This window comes from Sander vitreus, chromosome 6 (assembly GCF_031162955.1).
Source record: "Sander vitreus isolate 19-12246 chromosome 6, sanVit1, whole genome shotgun sequence".
In the NCBI taxonomy this organism is placed as follows: Eukaryota; Metazoa; Chordata; class Actinopteri; order Perciformes; family Percidae; genus Sander; species Sander vitreus.
In genome coordinates this window covers 50,001-72,602 of record NC_135860.1, presented here as the reverse complement: position 1 = coordinate 72,602, position 22,602 = coordinate 50,001, and the positions used below count along the sequence as shown (strand labels likewise).

Below are 22,602 nucleotides of genomic sequence, written 5' to 3'. Positions count from 1 at the left end.
ACAGGGGACATAAGTCAGTACACCCCTATGTTAGATTCCCATAGAGGCAGGCAGACTTTTATTTTGAAAGGCCAGTTATTTCATGGATCCAGGATACTATGATCCTGATAAAGTTCCCTTGGTCCCCCCATCATCACATACCCTTCACCATACCCCCCCATCATCACATACCCTTCACCATACCCCCCCCATCATCACATACCCCCTTCACCATACCCCCCCCATCATCACATACCTCTTCACCATACCCCCCACATCATCACATACTCTTCACCATACCCCCCCCATCATCACATACCCTTCACCATACCCCCCCACATCATCACATACTCTTCACCATACCCCCCACATCATCACATACCCTCCCATCATCACATACCCTTCACCATACCCCCCACATCACCACATACCCTTCACCATACCCCCCACATCATCACATACCCTTCACCATACCCCCCACATCACCACATACCCTTCACCATACCCCCACATCATCACATACCCTTCACCATACCCCCCATCATCACATCCCCTTCACCATACCCCCACATCATCACATACCCTTCACCATACCTAAAGATTGGCATGGGGTACTTTCCATAACATCATCTCTCAATGCAAATCAAACCAGCTATTAGGCTAACTGAAATACAACCATGCCGATCTCTATGCTGAGCACTGTATGTTTGATGTCCTGTAAATCATATGAACAACAGAGATTAAAAGCACCAGTGATGTAATATTAGAGCAGATATGTTACAGATGATAATATCAGAGATAAAGGTCCAGTGATGTAATATTAGAGCAGATATGTTACAGATGATAATATCAGAGATAAAGGTCCAGTGATGTAATATTAGAGCAGATATGTTACAGATGATAATATCAGACAGCCCGGCCTCGTTCCTCTGGACGTCTCAGCTCCTCTACGGCATCTGGAGGCTGAAACACAAAGCAGAGTTCAAACAGCAGAAAAAACAAGCAGCCGACAGCCACAGTGGCTCAAAGTCCTGCAGACTTCCTTCAGTAGTGGAGCTACAAATCTAAAGTCTGTCCTGAGGGGGGCGCTAGAGGAAAGCTCATGGGGATCTCCCTCTAAGCTTACTGGCTTAGGGAGTTTTCTCTGTGTCAGTATAATAATAATCATTATCACAATACACTTCATTTCTGGTGAGCAGTTCAGCTTTTTAGTGTTTAGGTTGAGTCAACATCAGAGCAAGGTTATAATAGTTATAGTATAATATATATAGTATAATAGTTATAGTATAATATATATAGTATAATAGTTATAGTATAATATATATAGTATAATAGTTTGAGTTAGTTTTCAGAGTGTTTGTTAGTTTTAGTTTAGTTTGTTAGTATTTCAATGTCACGGTGAGAGTTGACAGAGATTCTGTCTCCTTTTTCAGTTGTAAAATATTAAAACGGACACGTTCATTTCATTTTTATTTATATTAGTTTAGTTTTAGTTTTTCTTGAAGGTTTTAGTTTTTACTGCTTCCCCTTTGATGGATGATAATCAAAGAGAAACAGATATTTAATATAATCTTCCCTAATCATGGAGGTGAAGAGAAGAAAGAGTTATTAAAGAGAAGCTGAGGGGGAGTTGGAGACAAGTTTTCATTTCTCAAGTCTTTTAATCAGGGATGAACCGAATCCAGGATTCAGGTTCAGATTGGGCTGAATATTGGGCTTTTTGACGGGGTTGGGTTTCTGCTGAACCCTACGCTGTCACTCCGCGCTACGCCGGTCGACGTAATGACGGCGCCGTTGATTACGGGAAGGTGTTTACGTAGGTGGAGCTTCAATGCAGCAGGCTGAGAGGAAGTGGAAATGGAACTGGTGAGCAGAAAAAGTGTTGTTTGGCAGTACTTTCAGTCAAAAGAAGGCCATTCAAGTCCAGCTACATGTTCAATCTGCAATGCTGATTAGTCTGGTGGTGGCGAGGACCCTAAACAATACACAACATCACCGCTGTTACAACATCTGGTATGAAACATCTGGAAGAATACGAGCTGAGCATGAAGGAATCTACAGACAGCAGCCAGAATGCAGCAACTTCAGGTAAATGAAAAATACACTGCTGTGGACGTTGTTTACTTCATTTTTGTTTTTTATCTGTTGCGTCCAATGTTCCTCTGACAGAAGCCAGGTTCCTGTTTCTGAGGTACTTTATTTCCCCATAACAGCCCCAGGTTGTAACAGGAAGTGATGAAAGAAAGCTCTGAACTCTCAGAGACCCTCCATAGAGACATGAAGGTTAATTATTAAATAATATCAAATACATAAACAGAACAGGATGTTCAGTGACTCACCTGCACGGTCACGTTTGCTTTCTTGCGAACGCACGTCCTGTAAAGACGGACGTAATAGTCAGAGTAGCATCTAACATATTACTGTACTCAAAAAAATGTAACTGACACAAACTCAAGTTACAAAGTGCTTCACAAATAACTTAAGATGAAGTAAAATACAATTTCACGATAAAAGCTAAAACGCAGTAGAGCCACATAATAGTTTAGTTTAATAAAATGCAAAATGAACGACTCTACGAACTCTCATGTTTCAGATTCATGTAGAAATGTTTTTGTTCTGAGAAATACATACAGGAACATGACTCAGCAGACTGATATAAATACAGGAACATGACTCAGCAGACTGATTAGAAAGTGACCTTTTGATGATGATGGCCGTTACTATGATGATGAGAACAGTGTGCAGAGTGAAGATAAGCAGACGAACAGCCAGCAGTGGGTCAGATGCTTTAGTTCCTGTGAAACAGATCAGAAAGGACTGTTGGACTCTAGACATTAAACATCAGGAAGATCTACTAGGGCTGGCCGATATGGACCAAAAATCATATCGCAGTATTTTTTTGGCTGAATGACGATAGACGATATATGTATATCTCGGTATTTTATAGAAAGTGGGCTAAATGTTCAGTTGTAAGTCAAAGCCACATGTCTGACGTCCATCCATCCATCCATCTATCTTCGTCCGCTTATCTGGGGTCGGGTCGCGGGGGTAGCAGCTCCAGCAGGGGACCCCAAAATTCCCTTTCCCGAGCCACATTAACCAGCTCCGACTGGGGGATCCCGAGGCGTTCCCAGGCCAGGTTAGAGATATAATCCCTCCACCTAGTCCTGGGTCTCCCCGAGACCTCCTCCCAGCTGGACGTCCCTCCACCTAGTCCTGGGTCTTCCCCGAGACCTCCTCCCAGCTGGACGTCCCTCCACCTAGTCCTGGGTCTTCCCCGAGACCTCCTCCCACATGTCTAACGTATTTCTTTAAAAGACTGTGATGAAAATAAAATGCAAAGGCAGGGTTTCCTTTTTGAAAACATACAACTGCAACTAGGGGTGTAAATCACAAGTTTCATATAATATCATATCCTTTCTTTTGACAACAATACTGATGCTGATATCTTAATGTCTGTCACGATACGATTGTGATCGTGAATTCAGGGTCCTGCGATCGATATGAGACAATATCGTGAATGTCTGTTTGACAAAGTTAAGCAACTACAAATATGATTTGACAATTTTATTACTGAGCTCATCCAGACATGCAAATGATAAACAAACCTTTTAATAAAAAAGAATACATTTAAAGTCTAAATCTAAAATAAAGGAGAATCTTACAGACGATTTGCATCAATATTATTGGGCCGTTGATCATTGAACTGATACATTGATCCAGATACCCTTAGCTCCAACGCATGTAACTAGGAGAGCGAGAGGGAGAGAGAGGAAGAGATATAGAGGGAGCTTGGGTGCGATAGATGGAATATAGTTAGGGTAATTTATTGAAATCCCCAGTAATAGAGTCCATCTACTTCACAACTCTATTTAAGCTTAAATACATATTTCCAGTAAACAGAAAACAAACAAACCTTCCTCTTCTGCTGCTTCTGCCTCATCAGCCTCCACGTGCAGGCTGTATGGGACGGAGAGGGTGCGGATGTTCCTCTTCAAACCACAGGTGTAGTTCCCAGAATCCTCTGCAGTCAGATAGCTGAGATGGAGGGCGGGGCCAGTCTCTGAGAGGGCGTGGCCATCTCTGAACCAGGTGACCTCCAGTTGGTGGATAGTGCAGCTTTCAGCAGAACAGTTCAGTGTGACTGCTTCCCCTCTTTTAAACTCTCCGTCATCTCTGGAGCTTCTGATCTTCATCTGAACACCATCTGAAGTAAATATGTAAAATAAATATTCATTATAAATTGGCAGTACATAGTTTTAAGGTAATGTGACGTGACTTTAAAGTCACTTACTGATGTCTTCAATCTGTTGCTGAGCAACAGAAAGTTAAACTGGACCAATTTATGTAATTAATTTAGTGAGTACTTTATTATCTGGATCCAGGCTCTCCAGTGGGCAGATTTTCTGCTTTTCACTGTCTTCTATAATTACGAGACCAATGGTGTTTCGAACACTTAAGGTCCAACGTGTGGGAATGTCTCCCGTCTAGCGTTGAGATCACATATCATCAATCAACTCTCTCGCACCACGCAGTTCAAAGTACGTATTACAGCTACGGTAGCCTTCACGCTCCAAAAAGCTGGTCTCTTGCTTTTTTCAATCTCCTTTTTCTGGGCGAAGAAGAAGGAGACTCCTGTTCCTGAAATTTGGATTTTGAAGACGTGTGGTCCTCCATGTTTCCTTCTTCAGGAAGCTACGATACCCGTTAGCAGCATTAGCAGCAGCTGTTAGTTCATCATGTGACAGCGAAAACGCGAAAGGAGGAGCAGTATGTTCTGTACCTCCCTTAACAGCTGACATATTTCATGAATATGGAGCATCTACCCCAGTTCATGCAATTGTAAAATTTCAAGCTAATAGGAATACTTGGAATTGATGGTGGAGGTAAATATTCATGAAAAAGGACAAGTTTGTGAACGGCAACACAGATTTTGATAATAAACAACTAAACACGTTACACACTGGACCTTTAAAAGCTAAACAAGCAAGTTTGTGTGCTCCTTTACCAGGGGAATATCCATTGATTGGTAATCACTTTGATTGATGTCTTTTCGACCAAAAGTTTTGAAGAAACGTGGGGGAAAGTTATGCCTCCGCCTTTTAACACGTAAGCCCAAAGATATTGCGGTGTTCTGTACAGGCGACCGACGGCGCAAATTATTTAATCTGTGAATTAATCAAAATTCTAAATGTTAAAATATTCAACTGATGATTATTAGCATTATCTTTATTGACACTTTTATTAAATGAAACTGCTGTAAAATCATCACTGCGTGCAGGATGACATCAGGGTTTTCCTACTTAGAGAAAGTTTTGGCACTCCCCCCAAAGAGGTTTATAGCCAGCGCCAACGGAGAATCACCAGCGCCAACGGAGAATCACCAGCGCCAAAGGAGAATCACCAGCGCCAACGGAGAATCACCAGCGCCAAAGGAGAATCATCAGCGCCAAAGGAGAATCACCAGCGCCAAAGGAGAATCACCAGCGCCAAAGGAGAATCACCAGCGCCAAAGGAGAATCACCAGCGCCAAAGGAGAATCACCAGCGCCAACGGAGAATCACCAGCGCCAACGGAGAATCACCGGCGCCAAAGGTGCGCCAACGCAGAATCACTGGTGCCAACGGAGAATCACCAGCGCCAAAGGAGAATCACCAGCGCCAAAGCTGGTGACTTTGAGCATCTATCTCCCTCTCATGCACAGATGCTGCTGTATGTTTAACATATGTTATTGTTAACTTGTATTTTATTGCAATAATTGTAACTTGAGTTTGTGTCAGTTACATTTTTGAGTAAAGTAATATGTTAGATTCTGCAGGACGTGCGTTCGCAAGAAAGCAAACATGACTGTGCAGGCTAGTCACTGAACATCCTGTTCTGTTATTTTTAAACACTTCTTCATGTCTTTACGGAGGGTCATCGAGAGATCAGCGCTGCCTTTCATCACTTTCTGTTACAACATGTGGCTGTTATGAGTTAATAAAGATCCTCAGAAACAGGAACCTGGCTTCTGTCAGAGGAACATTTAATGCAAAAGATAAAAACACAAATGTCATCGTATTTTTAGTCATTGTTCCTTCAGCTCTTTTAAAAGACTTGGTGAGAAATTAAAACTTGTCTCCAACTCCCCCTCAGCTTCTCTTTAATAACTCTTTCTTCTCTTCACCTCCATGATTAGGGAAGATTATATTAAAGATCTCAGAGGTGGAATGTGTTTGTCTTACACTATCACCCATCATAGTGGAAGAGGTAAAAAATATTTTTAGTAAAGTTAAACTAAATAAAAAATAAAACCTTCAAGAAAAACTAAAACTAAACCAATAGGAATAAAAATGAAATGAACATATGTCAGTTTTAATATTTTACAACTGAAAAAAGGAGACAGAGTCAGAACCTCTGTTAAACAAAGTCAGAATGTATATTATTGCCATAGTTGTGTTTAAAGCATTATCATGTGACGCTCTTACCTACGATTGTGACTCTCACTCCTACTGGGGGAGTAAAAGATGCTCTGAGTTTATTAGTTTCCACTCTAAAGCGATAAGTTGCGTCGTCTTTCTCCTGTAAATCTGAGATCTGTAAAGTGCATTCTCCCTTCTTGTCTCTCAGGTATCTGTAACGAGGGTCGTTGTTCTGTGATTGGCTGTCGTACACTGACTGAGCGTCTGTCCCACAAATGTTAGGGCCCTTGCACCAGACGACTCTGACGACCTTGATCAAAGGTTTTCCTATATCATCAGCAACAGACTCCAGTGGTGTGAAGGAGCAGGGGAGGGTGACGGTCGATCCTTTCACGCCACAAACAGGATCTGGATAGTTCACGCTTTGACCCAGAGCTCCTGGAACAACAACACAGTGAGATTAGGAATGAAGAAACTTGATTTAGAGTGAATGCTTTGATGTGAAAACTAATCAAAATAGGGCTGGATATCGCAGATAATTTCCCAAATTTGATTCCGAATTCACAAGTTCCCGATTCAATAACACTTTTGATTCAATATCAATCAGGCTAGGGACATTTTAGATACAATACCAGTTTAGCTTAGATGTAAAAGAGCTTCTCAGAGAAGTTACAGTGCTCAGCATAAGTTTATGAACCCATGCTAAAGTTGTTTAAAAAGAGGAATACAAAATATTTTTTAATTAAGGCATTTTTTAATGCCTTAATTAAAAATCCAACTTTTAAGGACACCAATTATCTTTGTGAATGAATAATGTATCATAAATAAATAAATGTTCTTCCTTAAAATACAGGGGGCATAAGTCAGTCCACCCCTATGTTAGATTCCCATAGAGGCAGGCAGACTTTTATTTTGAAAGGCCAGTTATTTCATGGATCCAGGATACTATGATCCTGATAAAGTTCCCTTGGCCCCCACATCATCACATACCCTTCACCATACCCCCCCCATCATCACATACCCTTCACCATACCCCCCACATCATCACATACCCTTCACCATACCCCCCCCATCATCACATACCCTTCACCATACCCCCCCCATCATCACATACCCTTCACCATACCCCCCACATCATCACATACCCTTCACCATACCCCCCACATCATCACATACCCTTCACCATACCCCCCCACATCATCACATACCCTTCACCATACCCCCTACATCATCACATACCCTTCACCATACCTCCACATCATCACATACCCTTCACCATACCCCCCCATCATCACATACCCTTCACCATACCCCCCACATCATCTCATACCCTTCACCATACCCCCCCATCATCACATACCCTTCACCATACCTAGAGATTGACATGGGGTTCTTTCCATAACATCATCTCTCAATGCAAATCAAACCAGCTATTAGGCTAACTGAAATACAACCATGCCAATCTCTAGGTATGGTGAAGGGTGTGTGATGATGGGGGGGTATTTTACTTTGTTTTGTTTTTTTACATTATTCATTCACAAAGACAATTGAAGAACAGAACTTACCCCCAAAAAGTTAGTTTAAAATACTTTTTACTGAACAGCACTAACATGACAAACTACAGCAGTCGTCGACACGATGCAGTGCAACTGTCGACTACAGCAAGAGAGGAGAGAGACCATAAAACAACTATACAACTACACCATGGTAAACTATGAACAAATCCATCCCTCTCAGCTACTAAACGAGAAAATAATAAAACAGATGCAGAGCTGCAACTTCAGAAGCATAAATGTTTCTAGAGTTTATCAAAAACATCAGAAAAGATATTAACGTAACGTAAATAAAGTCCATGTCTTACCAGCGAGCAGTAACGTGAAGCAACAGGAAATCTTTCTGTCCCAAACTGCCATCCTTTCTTTTTTAATGAGCTGATTTAATGTTTGACTTGTTCTAATGTTGAACCTGCAGCAGTGATGAGAACGACGCTGACTGACTGTAGAACTGAGACGGAGCATTATATGTCTTTGTGGTTATTATCTCAGTTCCTCTTTGTTTTCCCAAGAGGTTTTTCATTAGAAAGTGTCTCAACTCATCCTGTGCGTCTTAAAGAAGTGTTGTAATGCTTGAAAGAAGGTTTTTTTTATGAAACTGGGCTGTCTCTGACTCATTGGAGTCAGAGATATCTGACTCCAATTACTCTAATTCCCGTGTATTCATTGATAGGATACCAAAACTCATACATACCCAAACATCACGATAGATTTAAGTTAAGCAGAGTTTACTGAGTTCAGCATAAAAGATTACAAACACAGCTGTGGGTTCACAAAAACAGAGTCTAAGTTTTCCTAACAACAGCATCAAGTCAGAGCCCAGTCCACTAGGATCTCGGTTCGAATGAGCTCCCACACTACCCTCTCCCTACGCTCCTATTCTCCCCTCACAAGGGGGGTGTCTCTCTGCTTCTAGGCAAAGTGTGTGTGTGTGTGTGTGTGTGTGTGTGTGTGTGTGTGTGTGTGTGTGTGTGTGTGTGTGTGTGAGCTTGGCTTGAGACTGACTTAACCCCACGTAAGGCTGCGGTGGCCAATGATGTGAGCATGGATCAGACTTGTTTCCTGTCGAAACAGGAAACATCACTGCCTCTATCTCTTCCACTAGAACGTTATAAAACACCAAACACAAGCAGTGAAGTACCCGGGAGTTTGTGGAACAAGCTGACTGTTCCCTCAATCCCTTGCAAATCATTTTTTGTGGTCTGAACGCAGTGTCACTCTGTTTCATTTACGTATTAAGCAGTGTGACGCAGATAGGCCCCCACCCACCCCCAGTCAGCTGGCAAATACACAAACTGGAATTGGATTATGATGTAATGACTGCGTTGTTGGGGGGGGGGTGTTTAAAGAAAACAACAGGACGTCACACAAATAACAGGAAATCTTTCAGTCCCAAACTGCTATCCTTACTTTTTTTTATGTTTTACTTGAATGTTGAACCTGCAGCAGCGATGACAAAGACGCTGACTGACTGTAGAACTGAGACGGAGCATTACATGTTTTTTATTATCTTAGTTCCTCCTTTTCTTTATATGAAGTATATTGTTGGAACCATCCAGTAGTGGGTTAAACATTATTTTTTTCAACGAAAGGATTTCCGGCCAGCATGTGCTAAGAGACAATGGGTCTGAGACAAAGAAGGGCCTACATGGTAAATTCCAACCCATGTCTCCTCAGAAAAGAGGGTTCATCACCTATTTTTCTAGCAACAGCCTGCAGGTCACACATAAGTGTTACTGCACAAAATGGCCACAGGTCCGAGAACTCTGATCTCCCATTGGCTCCTCGGACCATAAAACGGCATGGAGCCAGGTCAGGGGACCTGAGCCATAAACAGCCTGACCACCCAAAAAACCCCAGTCTTCCACTGGTGGCTCACGCTGCTGAAGGAAGCACACAAGTTACTGAGAGGGCTGGTCATTATCGATAACTAAGATCTAAGTGTGTCTCTTTCTTTGCCCTTTCTTCTCTCACTAACCTCACACACACACACACACACACACACACACACACACACACACACGCAAACACGTGCGGGAATAGCTAAACTGCTAGCACATAGCTAGTGTGTTCTTTGGTCAAGACGTTAGCCTGAAAGCTAACCGGCTTGCTGTAGCCACACAGCGCTGCACCCAGCACCACTACCGCCCTCTTGAGGCTAAATAGTGTTGTGCAGCTCACAAGAGTAGCCATTTTTGTAGTCTTTGGGCTAGACTACATTTCGACACCCCCTCCTCCTCGCACTCTCTCACACACACTCACACTCACACAGACACAGACGTGTCTCCCCACATGCTGGTTTGTTTTTGCTTAGTTTTTGTTAAATACATTCTATTATACTGTAAATAGTAATTGTCTGTGATTATTTGTGTACCTACTGTAATAACAAGCTGGTTGAACACAGTCGGTGCTCGGACTCACCCCTTCCTTTTGTTCCTTTAAAGAATACCAGATAGATTAACCAAGTTAAGATCGGTATTTTAAAGGGAAAACCTCCTAAATGAGACTGTTTCACAGTTCAGTTATTGGCCCCAGAGAAAAGAAGCTTTGATAGCCCCTTTCACTCAGAAGGTAGACTACTATACTATGACTTTTTACTAAGTTTTTCAACATACTATGACTTTATTTTAAAGTTTTTTTCGACACACTATACTATGACTTCAATTCATCTGTGTATTTTAGTTGTTTGATGCTGTAATCTGAAATCTCAACATGTTTTTCGCTCCCATTTAGACGACATGAAGAGGGCGAAAACCTCCATGACAGAATGTGATTGGTGGAGACACCTGTCAATCAAAGGTAACCACGGTCCCGTTACTCACACATTTCCTAAAAAAAACTACTTAACACCCCAGGAACAAAGTTGTCTTTGCAGTGAAATACAGGTATACTCCAGGAGTAAATACTCAATGTAAGCTATAAGTATTTTCGTCAGTAATTTTGCCTTCTTTGGTAGTTGTAAAGTGTACATAATTGTGTTATTTTCATATTTTTATGCTGTTATTTAATAGGTTACAGTACCTAAGGTGTAAAGCTTAGTCAGACCCTCAGGTGAGAGTGTGACTGTGGGAAAACCTGTAAATATTAATGTATTGCCTATATGAGAGACAGTTACTACATCCAGAGTGATACTCTGTGTATAAATATCCATCTGTATTATTAGTATCTTTGTGTGAATTACAATTTGTAACGCTAAGTCTTTGAATGTGGACAATTGATCCTATTTGTCAATAGTTCAATCACTCACCAGTACTCAGACCGGGCTCGTATCCCTCAGATTCTGACGTGCTTGTTAGTGACGAATCTGCGTTCCACAGATCCACATCGAAGCTGTCCGTCTTTCTTCTGTAGTATCTGAAGAGCCTATAAGGTTAAAGTCTGTATGAAGCTCAAATGTGCTGAGACATCATGAGCTCTGTGTTAGTGACCTAAGATTAATGATGTTCCTCTCAGTGGAGCGATGTGTTGAAGAGGATGTTCTATGTGATTCTGGGATTGGGGGCTGAGTGGGATCAATGATTTTATGTGTAGTGTTGGAGCCCCCCCAAAGAGACTCTGACCTCAAAGGGACTCAGACCTTATTTGCCAACTCATCTATTTACTTTCTCTAACATGTTACCTAAACATACCCCTTATAAGCCATGTTCTTGCTGCAGCAAGACAGAGTGTATGTTGGCTTTGTACTCTCCGGGTTCTGCAGGATCCGTCATGATGCTGAAATCCTGGATGTAATAAACCTTTTAGTAATCAACAGTATCAACGAAAGTTCCTTTTCCACACATCGGCAACGCAGCGCTGCAACTAAACATACAACACTTCCATTGGGAGTCCAACCGTCAGCTAGTCCACCACCATCATCACAACACAACACAGAGTATAATTACTACAATCAGCAGCAATAAAGAGTTTTAACTGGGGCTTCATGAACTGTAAAGTCAAGAGAAGTAGACCCCTGTTACAACTGACAGCACATGTTAGTATTTCCTGCCTTGTATTTAGTACACACCAGTGGTGGAGGGAGTTTGTAGATCCTTTACTGCAGTAAAAGTACTAATACCACAACAAAACACCTTGTTACGGTACAAGTTGTGTTTTTTTAATGACAACGTTTGAGAGTTCAGAACACAGAGTCAGCAGAGAGACTTAAAAAATGATATTTATTGATTAAGACAGGAGTTATTTTACTTATTCACTGTTTTTAGATCAAACTGAATCTGGAGGCAGGAAACTGTGACGTCACGAGGACATGATGACGTCATTAGTTTAGCTGTAGGCGTCTTTCTCAGTCTGTGATTGGCTGGATGGTGCAGCCAATGGGAGCTCAGGGGACAACGCAGGCTGGACAGGCTCCGCCCCCGACTCACCTGGAGAAAGAAAGACAGGGGAAAGTCTTTTTTAGAGCCCCAAAATAACATGTATAAATGTACACAGAGCGGTTTGAACTATTATACATTTAATATCCAATCATTATTAATGTTTAAGTCCCCCTCCAGACATGTTTTAAGTATTTAAAAATGAATCCGCTATGATTAATATTTAGACATACTATACTATGACTTTTTTTTCCAGACTTTTCGACATATTACCGTATTTTCTGGACTATAAGTCCCACTTTTCTTCATGCTTTGTCTGGTCCTGCGACTTATAGTCAGGTGCGACTTATATATCAAAATATATATAATGTAACATGTTTTAAATGTTATTTCATGCTGAAAACATCACCGTCTACAGCCGCGAGAGGCGCTCTAGGCTTGTGAGGACTATATGCTGCTCCTAAAGACAACTGAGAAAGAAAAGAAGCTGCAGGAGACTGCAGGTAGTAAAACACGCAGCCGGAAACGGTCATCGAGCAGCAGGACGAGAGTTTGGAGTGAGAGAGAAACTTGTGAGGGACTGGAGAAAAAGGTTAGTCTTACTGCAATGAAGAAAACAAAGAAAGCTAGTCGCGCTGAAATCCAGATGGCCAGAGCTGGAGGAAGGAGTCCACAGATGGGTGCTTGAACAACGTGCTGCTGGGAGAGGCTCGTCAACAGAGCAGCTACGTTACGTTAACATAGAGGACACCTACCGTATTCAGCCCCTTGTTCTGGGGGGCTGTTGGGTAGTTTAATAACTGTTAATGTGTTACGTTAACATAGAGGACACCTACCGTATTCAGCCCCTTGTTCTGGGCTGCTGTTGGGTAGTTTAAGAACTCTCCTTTCCAGATTAAATGTCTGTTCTTGGTCTTGGATTTTGTGAAATAAATTTCTAAATAAATGTGACTTATAGTCCAGTGAGACTTATATATGTTTTTTTTTCCTCTTCATGACGCATTTTTTTGACTGATGCGACTTATACTCCGGAAAAATACGGTACATATGACTTTTTTTCTTGACTTTTCAACATACTATATATGACTTTTTTTTGACGTACTATACTATAACTTAGTCATGTCTTAAAAAAAGTAATAGTATATTGCAACGACCCTGCCTCTTTTGGCTGCTTGTCTTTGTGTTGCAGAAGCCAATAGGGGTCGTTGGGTCGTCTGATGTGAACACCTGTTATTCCCAATTCTACTAGAGTACACCCCACTTGTTCCATGTTGGAGCTCCACATCCTTGTCTTTGCTTTTCCTTTTACATAGGACACTCTGAATTGGATGCACATCATCCGTAGCAATGTCGGAGCAGCGGGGGGGGGGGGGGGCACATGTCACGGCTGTACAACGTCCCATTTCGTGTTTGAGAGTGTTTGTCCTGATGTTTTATGATGATGTTGTTGTTTTTTCTTCTTGGACTCAGCCGAACAACACTCTGGTACTAATAAACTGACCTAAATGTTTGACATTTTAATTCTTTGTTGGTTTAAATAAATGAAAGACATTTTTGCTGTAACGACTTGTGTTTTGTTTTCATTGTTTTGAACAGTCAGTGACAAAAGTATGTCATAAAAAGTCAAAGTATACAGTCGTATGTAGAAAAAAATCAGAAAAAAGTCATAGTATAGTATGTCGAAAAGAGTAATACAAAAATTCATAGTATAGTATGTCCAAAAAATCATAAAACGTCATAAGCTGTCTCAAAGCGCCTACTTGCACACTTGAAACACTTAGTTCTAAGTATATCGTGTAGATAACGCAACAAGTCAGAGCACTGAAAGTACCAGGATGACCCCCTAAAAACGGTCAAAAAGCTCAGTGTGGAACGATGGACACTACTCGCACTAAACGGGCGCCGTCTTGACTACGCAGCGGAAAGGGGAGGGACCAGGGACGTCGACCGGCAGCTGATTGGACGAACGCGTCACGTGGCTCTGGCTCCTCCCGGATTTCACAGCAGAGCATCATGGCGTCTCGTTCAGAATACGATCTCGTTTTTTACGACGATAGGTCACCGTAACGTGTTTCTGAAAACATCTGAAGAGAGAAACAGGCCGTGCAGCTGCTGAATCTGTCTTCATTTCAGATCAACAAAGGTCAGTTTAGAAGATCTTCGTCAGATTTTCAGAGGCGGTGAGCCGACTGCTCGTCATTTCCGGTAAGTGTTCCTTTTGGGACAATGCTAACCATCCAAAGTGGGCACTACGGCAGGAAGTGGTCAGTGCACGTTAGCAGTGGACTGACAGAAGTGTGCGGTTTGAGACACAGCCATAGTATACAGTAGTATGTTGAAAAAAAGTCATAAAAAATCATAGTCATGTCAAAAGAAGTCATAAAAAAGTCATAGTATAGTATGTCCAAAAAGTCATAAAACAAGTCAGAATGTAGCCGGGTTAGCTCAGTTGGTAGAGTAGGTGCCGCAGGTTTGATTCCGACCTGCAGCCCTTTGCACAGGAAAGGGGGAGAGAAGGGGGAATGACATGCATCATTCCCCCCTCTCGCTCCCCTTTCATGTCTTCAGCTGTCCTGTGGAAATAAAGGCCTAAAAATGTCATAGTATAGTATGTTTAAAAAGAGTAAAGTAGAGGTGGACTGAATAGACTCCAGCAGAGTTGTGGTCTCACCACTCAGACGGGTCAGTCTGGTTCCCAGTGTGCTCCAGAAGGAGCAGGAGCTCTGACTCAGACCCTGTCGATGTCGGAGGGCGGGGTTTAGCTCCAGGTAGATGGGCGACGAGTCAGAGGACAGCACCTGCTGCCAGCGGGGCAGAACTGACTCCGCCCACACACGGGACGGGTTTGGGTTCCTAAGAAGAATAAAAAAAACAGAAAAAATGAACTTCATTATCAAACAACGGTCATCATTTGCTCATTAATAACAATAATAATAATAACTTGGATTTATATAGCGCCTTTCAAGGTACCCAAGGTCGCATTTAACAAATAGGGGGAGGGGGGGGGGTTAGGGGTCAAAGGACTTGTAGGCCGAGTGGTTTCAGAATCTGTAAGTTACTGTACAGTATTTATATGCATATTTATTCACAACTTGTATATACATTTGTACATTCTTTCCTGTGTATATTTTTGGAATAGTTGTTCTTCTCAGAGGGCTATCCGCCACATGGCGAGGAAATGTTTGTACTGAAAATGGTTCTGTTTTTCAGCCTTCATTGTGGTGAAGGTGCAGCTACTTTCTTCTGCTCCTCTGCTGTCGGCAGGTCGGAGCTTCGCGGGGGCGGGCCGACACGCAAACACTGGCGCCCACACCAGACGCCAGCCACCACGTCACTTCTGTTTACTGATAGCTAGCGTTCACCTCAGGCTAATTAATTAGCTAGTCAGTGGTGATCTTTGGCAGCCAGCCAGCCTTCCAAAAGAAAATGTTTTTAAGATTATTTTTTGGTCAACTGAAGACATGAAAGGGGACAGAGAGGGGGGAATGACATGCAGCAAAGGGCCGCAGGTCAGAGTCCAACCCGAGAGGAGTAAACCTCTACATATGGGCGCCCGCGCTACCAACTGAGCTATCCGGGCGCCCGATAAAATGTTAACGATCATTAACCGTTGACCGACAAGCAGGAAACGGAGTCTCAGTTCACCGTGTCTGCCTGCTGTACTCTCAGACGGCTGATTATCTCGCAGGTCCTCATCCATATAGTTTCATGTGTCACGTAGCTCTCCACTAGCTTAAAACACAACTTGCTGGTTCAAAGTTAGGACATACAAGTTAATTAGCGGTTAAGAAATAGATTATATAGCCTATTTACATTTTTATCATGCAAAAAGATGTTTTTTAACACTCATATCGTGCAGCCCTACTATATTGTATATTCTGTATGTGTGTTGTGTGTCTTGTATTTGCTGCTGTAGCACTAAAATGTCCCATTTGAGGATCAAACATTAACAAGCATTAATCTGACCCGGTCCTGATGAAGCTGGAGATGTAGGTCATCGCGACCACAGAGAGGCGTCGGTCAGAGGAAGTGAAACGCTGAGAGCTCATTGGATGATGAGGCGTCCCAAACACAAACTGAACGTCCAGAGGAACAGACACATCGGCCCTGCACACAGGAAGGAACTCAATCAGTATCTTTAATCCCACAGTCACAGTTAATATAATAAGGCCCGGATACAGCGTTGGAGGAAGAGCCCCGTTCATTCCTCTGAGAGTTGCTCAGTGGTATCCTGGAAATCTAGACCCAAATCTGAAAGGTTAAGGGTCTGGCAATGAGTAATGAAAATGGCCCAACTCGAGGGGCGGCACCAAGCATGTATTTGAAAATCTCACTGCACGCAATTGAATAACACTACGACCAATCACAACAATACACGGGGTGATGTATCCAGAGCCCCATACGCTTAGCTACCAGAGGAGCTAACTGGTAGATTAGACTCTTAGCTACCAGAGGAGCTAACTGGTAGGTTAAACACTTAGCTACCAGAGGAGCTAACTGGTAGATTAAACTCTTAGCTACCAGAGGAGCTAACTGGTAGATTAAACTCTTAGCTACCAGAGGAGCTAACTGGTAGATTAAACTGTTAGCTACCAGAGGAGCTAACTGGGTAGATTAAACTCTTAGCTACGAGAGGAGGTAACTGGTACGTTAAACTCTTAGCTACCAGAGGAGCTAACTGGTAGGTTAATCTCTTAGCTACGAGAGGAGCTAACTGGTACGGAGGAGCTAACTGGTAGATTAAACTGTTAGCTACCGGAGGAGCTAACTGGTAGATTAGACTCTTAGCTACCGGAGGAGCTAACTGGGAGATTAGACTCTTAGCTACCAGAGGAGCTAACTGGGAGATTAGACTCTTAGCTACCGGAGGAGCTAACTGGTAGATTAGACTCTTAGCTACCGGAGGAGCTAACTGGGAGATTAAACTGTTAGCTACCAGAGGAGCTAACTGGTAGATTAAACTGTAAACTACCGGAGGAGCTAACTGGTAGGTTAAACTAAAACGTTCTTCTTGCAAAGGAACGATTGGAGCTCCGTCTTCTGTTCTTCTTTCAGATAAAAAGCCAAGTCTAACTCGTCCATTGTAGCAACCAAAGCCATTTCAAACAACAGGTGTTCATCCGTAGCCATCTTGCAATGTTTACTAATGACTTTGACGTCGTAGCGCTGTCGTCATCTGTTTAGCTCGCCTCTGGCTCGCCTATATCAGATACACCGATGTGATTGGTGCAGCTCGGCTACAAGGACATAGTTAAAGCGTAACTCTCGCCAAAATGCAACCTAGGGTCTTTTTGTGAATGTACCCGAGTCAAACTTTCGTTTAAAAGCATATTTAGGACGGAAATCGCCACTTTTAAGATGGACCATATTCTCGTTTTTGGGTCAAATGGCCTTTTGAATGGGAGAGCTAGGGACACTACGATGCTAGCCTCAAAATAGCTATTTTTAAACCACTAAGAAGGCTCGACACAACATGAGACTTTGCTCCAAGTATCACCAGGGGCTCTACACCTTAACCACAGCACTGACAACACTGGTCGGTACCCAGAGTTTACTAAAAAAGGTTTTGAGCAACTCACGTTAGCAGTTGTTGTTTATGCTATCCGCCATTTTCCCAGTCCAACATAGGAGATCTCTGAATGTGAATGAACGGACTCCACAGGAGGAGATGTCATTCTTATACGAGGCTCCTTTTTTCAACTACGAGGTCAATATTGTTCTTCACTAACGACAAAACGACAAATTACGGGAATACGGTCAATCTTAAAAGTGGCGTTTCCGTCCAGCATCATTACTGAATGTCAGAGTGACTCGCTGAGCAAAATTGTCGTCTCTTTCTCCATGTTAGTCTGAGGAGAAAGTATTTTGGGGCCAAAGGGCATCACATGACGGACACAGAGTTGTAATTCCACTGTTCAGCCACTATGTTTAAATGGCTTTAAAGCCTGGCACACTTCCTAGGGGTCTGGTTACAGGAGATACAAATAGAGTCAAACTGAAGCTACAGTGCAACAGCTCCACAGTTACCAAGTACAGGGAAGAGTCATGCTAACAATAGCAAGTGAGCTAATTAGCTAATTAACGTTAGCTTCATGGTTTCAGTAAGCAGACGGTACCTGTTGTAAGAGCTGGAGGCAGGTTGGTGGTACAGGAAGACGTTAGCTTTGCTGTTAGCCCAGTGGCTAGCCATCTGCAGACTGGGACAGATGATGAACAGATCTCTGCAACACAAACACACACAAACCAACCCTTTAATCGTCTGTTACCACCACTGGATCCCACATTTTTTATACTGACTCAAAAACTTTGGACTGAAAGTCATCGGCTGTCTGGTCATTTTAAACTCACCTACCCACCTACTGTGCAATATCATTACTTTCATTGTCCAATATCTATTACTCATTGAATATGATCACCACTATTGGGCAATATTCAAATAATGTGCAAATAACCCATACTACATATTACGCTGTTTATAAAACCATACTTATTTTTTTTATATGTATATAGTGTCTCAACTGTGCACCTTACCCCCCTTTTGCACTACTTATTTTATTCTATGTTGTTATGTGTATTTTACGTACATGTTGGCACTGGAGAAGGAGTTGCTTTTAATCTCATTGTACATGTGTATAGTGACAATAAAAGGCATTCTAAAACAAGACATTTGAGGACGTCATCTTGGGCTTTTTGGGAAACACTGATCCACATTTTTTCGCCTTTTTCTGACATTTTAGAGACCAAACAACTGAATTCATTCCTCCAGAACATAATAATAGTCTGTCTATTCTTGTATACTGTTATTACTGAACTACATCGCTACCTAGACCACACTTTGCACTAACTGTATATTGTCTCTTCTCTACATTCAGCATTTATATTACTGCTTACTGTGTTATTACTGATCTATATCACTTAATAGACCGGAACTTGCACTAACTGTATATTGACTCTTCACTACACTTCAGCATTTATCTAGACTGTCTATTCATATACATTGTGTTATAACTGATCTACTTCACTAACTAGACCACTAGACTGACTGTTTATTGACTCTTTACACCATCTCAGCAGTGATGTAGACTCTCTGTTCATGTATTGCACATCCATCGACTTACTTACACCTCACTACGTACCTGCATTTGTAATGCCTGCTTAACTTAATCTTGTACTGTATTGAATGTGAAGCTATTTGTTGTCTTGCACGTTTATGCTTTTCTTGGCCAGGTCGCTGTTGCAAATGAGAACCTGTTCTCAACGGCCTACCTGGTTAAATAAAGGTTAAATAAAAAAAAATAATAATAATCCACACATGAAATGTACACACAGGATTACAAAGCTCACTGAAACTGAACTGAACTAGGATTGTTTGTGACCTGGTGGCATTGTTGAGCGCTCTGGAGAACAGGTTGTATCCGGCCGGCGACGGGCTGTGATCCAGAGAGTAGAACCAGGCAGCCGCTTCCTTCAGCAGCTCATTTCCTGTCGCTCCGCCCAGCGAGCGACTCAGGGCCTCGTAAACGCCGTCTTACCGTCAGCTCGACCCCGCAGAGCCTCAAAGTCCTGACACACACAGAGAACAAATACATGAGGAGACAAATGGGAGTATCAGTGTACAGGAAAGTGGCGACTTTTTACGAAATATTGTGGAAGAAACAATCCATTTTCTCACTGCCCCGATTGTTTTACCTTTACTTTTATGTGGCGCTTTTTGTCCAACGTGACGTACAAATGAGGTTCAGTTAAAGGTGCTGTAGGGAGGATTGCGAAGATCCAGGACTTAGCCAAAACATTTGAACATCAACAGCTTCTCAGTCCCTCCCCCTTTCTGCTAAAGCCTAAAACGGTCTCCTAAGCCCCTCCCCCCACAAGGGAGAATGAATGCGTGTGCATGAGCAGTGATTGACACGCAGTTAGACACCCCCCCTGGCCCTGATTGGTGCATCTGAACAGTTAGACACCCCCCCTGGCCCTGATTGGTGCATCTGAACAGTTAGACACCTCCCTGGCCCTGATTGGTGCATCTGAACAGTTACACACCTCCCCTGGCCCTGATTGGTGCATCTGAACAGTTACACACCTCCCCTGGCCCTGATTGGTGCATCTGAACAGTTACACACCCCCCAATGGCCCTGATTGGTGCATCTGAGGAACTGGCATTGTACAGGAAAGCGTTCAGAGAAACAAACTACTCCCACCGTGACTATTTCTTCTCTTTATATGAAATGTTGCTGATGTACAGTATGTTACACTTTATACACTCACAGCCAGTGTTGTGCCTGAACGCGTTCATTGAACGATAGTTCATGAACGTGTTCATATTTTGGGTGAACGTGAACTGAACGTACGGTATAACTGCCTGATGAACGTTACTGTGAGCTCATTCATTCTGGTGTCTGTGAACGGCACGCTCTCTCAGTTTAACTCGGTTCAATAGGGCGCCAGATTTCTATAGAGCCTTCCAGGTGAAAACCCGGCTAAAACACGCCGTAAACAGCCGAAAAAAACACCCAATCTGGCAACACCAGCCACCAGTGTCGCACCAGCAGCATGCGTCATCAAAACAAAAAGCAGCATGGAGGCGACAGCAGCAAGGAGGCGTCGTATGATCATTTAAACGAGTTTTATGACAAGGTCGGTGAGGATGTATCGTACGTATTTCTGTGCAAACTGTGCCCGCCGGCTTTCAAAAAGAAAGTCCAAACCTCAGTTCCTCCCACAGCAGACCTGAAACGGCACGTTGAACTGAAGCACCCGACTAGCTTTCAGGGTATGTGCAAACAGAAGTTTCAGTGTTCAAACTGATAAAATAATTGCTGTCTGTGGTTCTATATGGTTCGTCTAGTTCATGTAGAAAGTGATCTTTCCCAACACTGATCACAGCTCTCAAAAAATATAAACAAATGCAGTTTTTTGTTTAAAGTGCCCATATTATTCTCATTTTCAGGTTCATAATTGTATTTTAAGGTTGTACCAGAATAGGTTTACATGGTTTAATTGTCAAAAAACAACATATTTTTGTTGTACTGCTCAGCTCTCTCTCACTGCTGCAGATCCTCTTTCAGCTGGTCTCTGTTTTAGCTACAGAGTGAGACCTCTTTTCTTCTGCGTCTTCTGTACTATCTTTGATTGCTCTGGCACATGCTCAGTAGCTCAGATGTAGCTCATGTCAGCTAGCTAGCTCCATAGACAGTAAAAGAAAGGCTGTTTCTCCACCTTCAGTCAGTTACAAGGCAGGATTAGCTGGGAGACTTCTTCTAAATGAGGGCGCACATGGAAGTAGTTCTTTTAGTAGATGATGGTGAACTGGTGTGTGTTGTAGCAGTGCTTTGCTACTGAGAAAGAGGTAGCATGCTAACGCTAACGCTAGAGCTAACGGTTGCGGTTAGCCCCCTCGTCTCAGCTAGTGACGTCACAAGCCGTGCAGATGTTGACCAGCTGACCCGGAGACTGAAGACAGGACACATTCAGAAACCGTATCTCACTCAGAACAGCACGGAGGGTTTTCAACGTCTGAATGAAGCACCAGAGACACTAAATAACTCCCCAAATCCCAGAAGAAGTCATTTTTTCATAATATGGGCACTTCATGGTCATGGACTCCATGTTATGACATCACTGTTCTTCATAAGTTTTAGTTTTTCTCTTTAACATGAATCATGTTTGTTGTGTGACCTCTGACCTTTATCCTGCGGGCGCGGCTGATCAGACCGTCGTGTGCAGATGTTCCCAGCAGCAGGTCAACTCGCTGGAGAGACGACTCAGAGACGGACTGACGGACCGGAGACCAGGACTGGAACGGACCGCTGACCGCCAACAACTGCAACACACACACACACACAGACACATACACACATGCACACAGAGACATACACACAGAGAGACACAGACACATACACACATGCACACACACACACACACACACACAGAGACACACACAGACACACACACACACACACGCACACACACAGACACAGAGAGACACAGACACAGCACACACACACACACACACACACACACACACACACACACAGACACACACACACACACACACACACACACACACACACACACAGACACACACACACACACAGACACAGAGAGACACATACACACATGCATGCACACACACACACACACATACACACAGAGAGAGACACACACAGACACACACACACACACACACACACACACACACACACACACACACACACACAGAGAGACACACACACACACACACACACACACACACACACACACACACACACACACACACACACACACAGAGAAACACACACACACACACAGACAGGTGAGACATGTAGATGGAGTTTTCTCTTTTTATCGTGACAAACG

The 22,602-nt window shown here is 42.8% G+C and overlaps 2 protein-coding genes across 2 annotated transcripts in view; both read right to left on the bottom strand.

Moving 5' to 3' along the window:
* Window positions 1-508: 508 nt before the first annotated feature.
* On the bottom strand, window positions 509-8,384 carry LOC144519082 (sialoadhesin-like). The gene is made up of 6 exons (XM_078251966.1): window positions 8,242-8,384; window positions 6,447-6,818; window positions 3,896-4,186; window positions 2,678-2,774; window positions 2,319-2,355; window positions 509-942 (listed from the first exon to the last, which is right to left on the bottom strand). The coding sequence occupies exons 1-6, from the start codon at window positions 8,291-8,293 to the stop codon at window positions 886-888; spliced, it is 906 nt and encodes a 301-aa protein (XP_078108092.1). The 5' UTR covers window positions 8,294-8,384; the 3' UTR covers window positions 509-885.
* Window positions 8,385-12,146: 3,762 nt separating this feature from the next.
* The window catches only part of LOC144518864 (thyroglobulin-like), an 18,353-nt gene continuing 7,897 nt past the window's right edge, over window positions 12,147-22,602 (bottom strand). The window contains 7 exon segments of the mRNA XM_078251736.1: window positions 12,147-12,297; window positions 14,918-15,099; window positions 16,213-16,353; window positions 18,363-18,467; window positions 19,623-19,767; window positions 19,770-19,809; window positions 21,929-22,066. Of these exon segments, the coding sequence (XP_078107862.1) occupies window positions 12,197-12,297; window positions 14,918-15,099; window positions 16,213-16,353; window positions 18,363-18,467; window positions 19,623-19,767; window positions 19,770-19,809; window positions 21,929-22,066 (852 nt within the window). The 3' untranslated portion in view covers window positions 12,147-12,196.

What these genes read in the sequence shown, in the direction of transcription:
- LOC144519082 (XM_078251966.1), bottom strand. Translation starts at nt 8,293, where the DNA reads ATGGCAGTTTGGGACAGAAAGATTTCCTGTTGCTTCACGTTACTGCTC. An exon ending in CTTCACGTTACTGCTCGCTG is followed by an intron (nt 6,819 to 8,241) that starts GTAAGACATGGA and finishes TTGTTGTTCCAG; the next exon opens with GAGCTCTGGGTCAAAGCGTG. An exon ending in ACGGCCATCATCATCAAAAG is followed by an intron (nt 2,356 to 2,677) that starts GTCACTTTCTAA and finishes CCGTCTTTACAG; the next exon opens with GACGTGCGTTCGCAAGAAAG.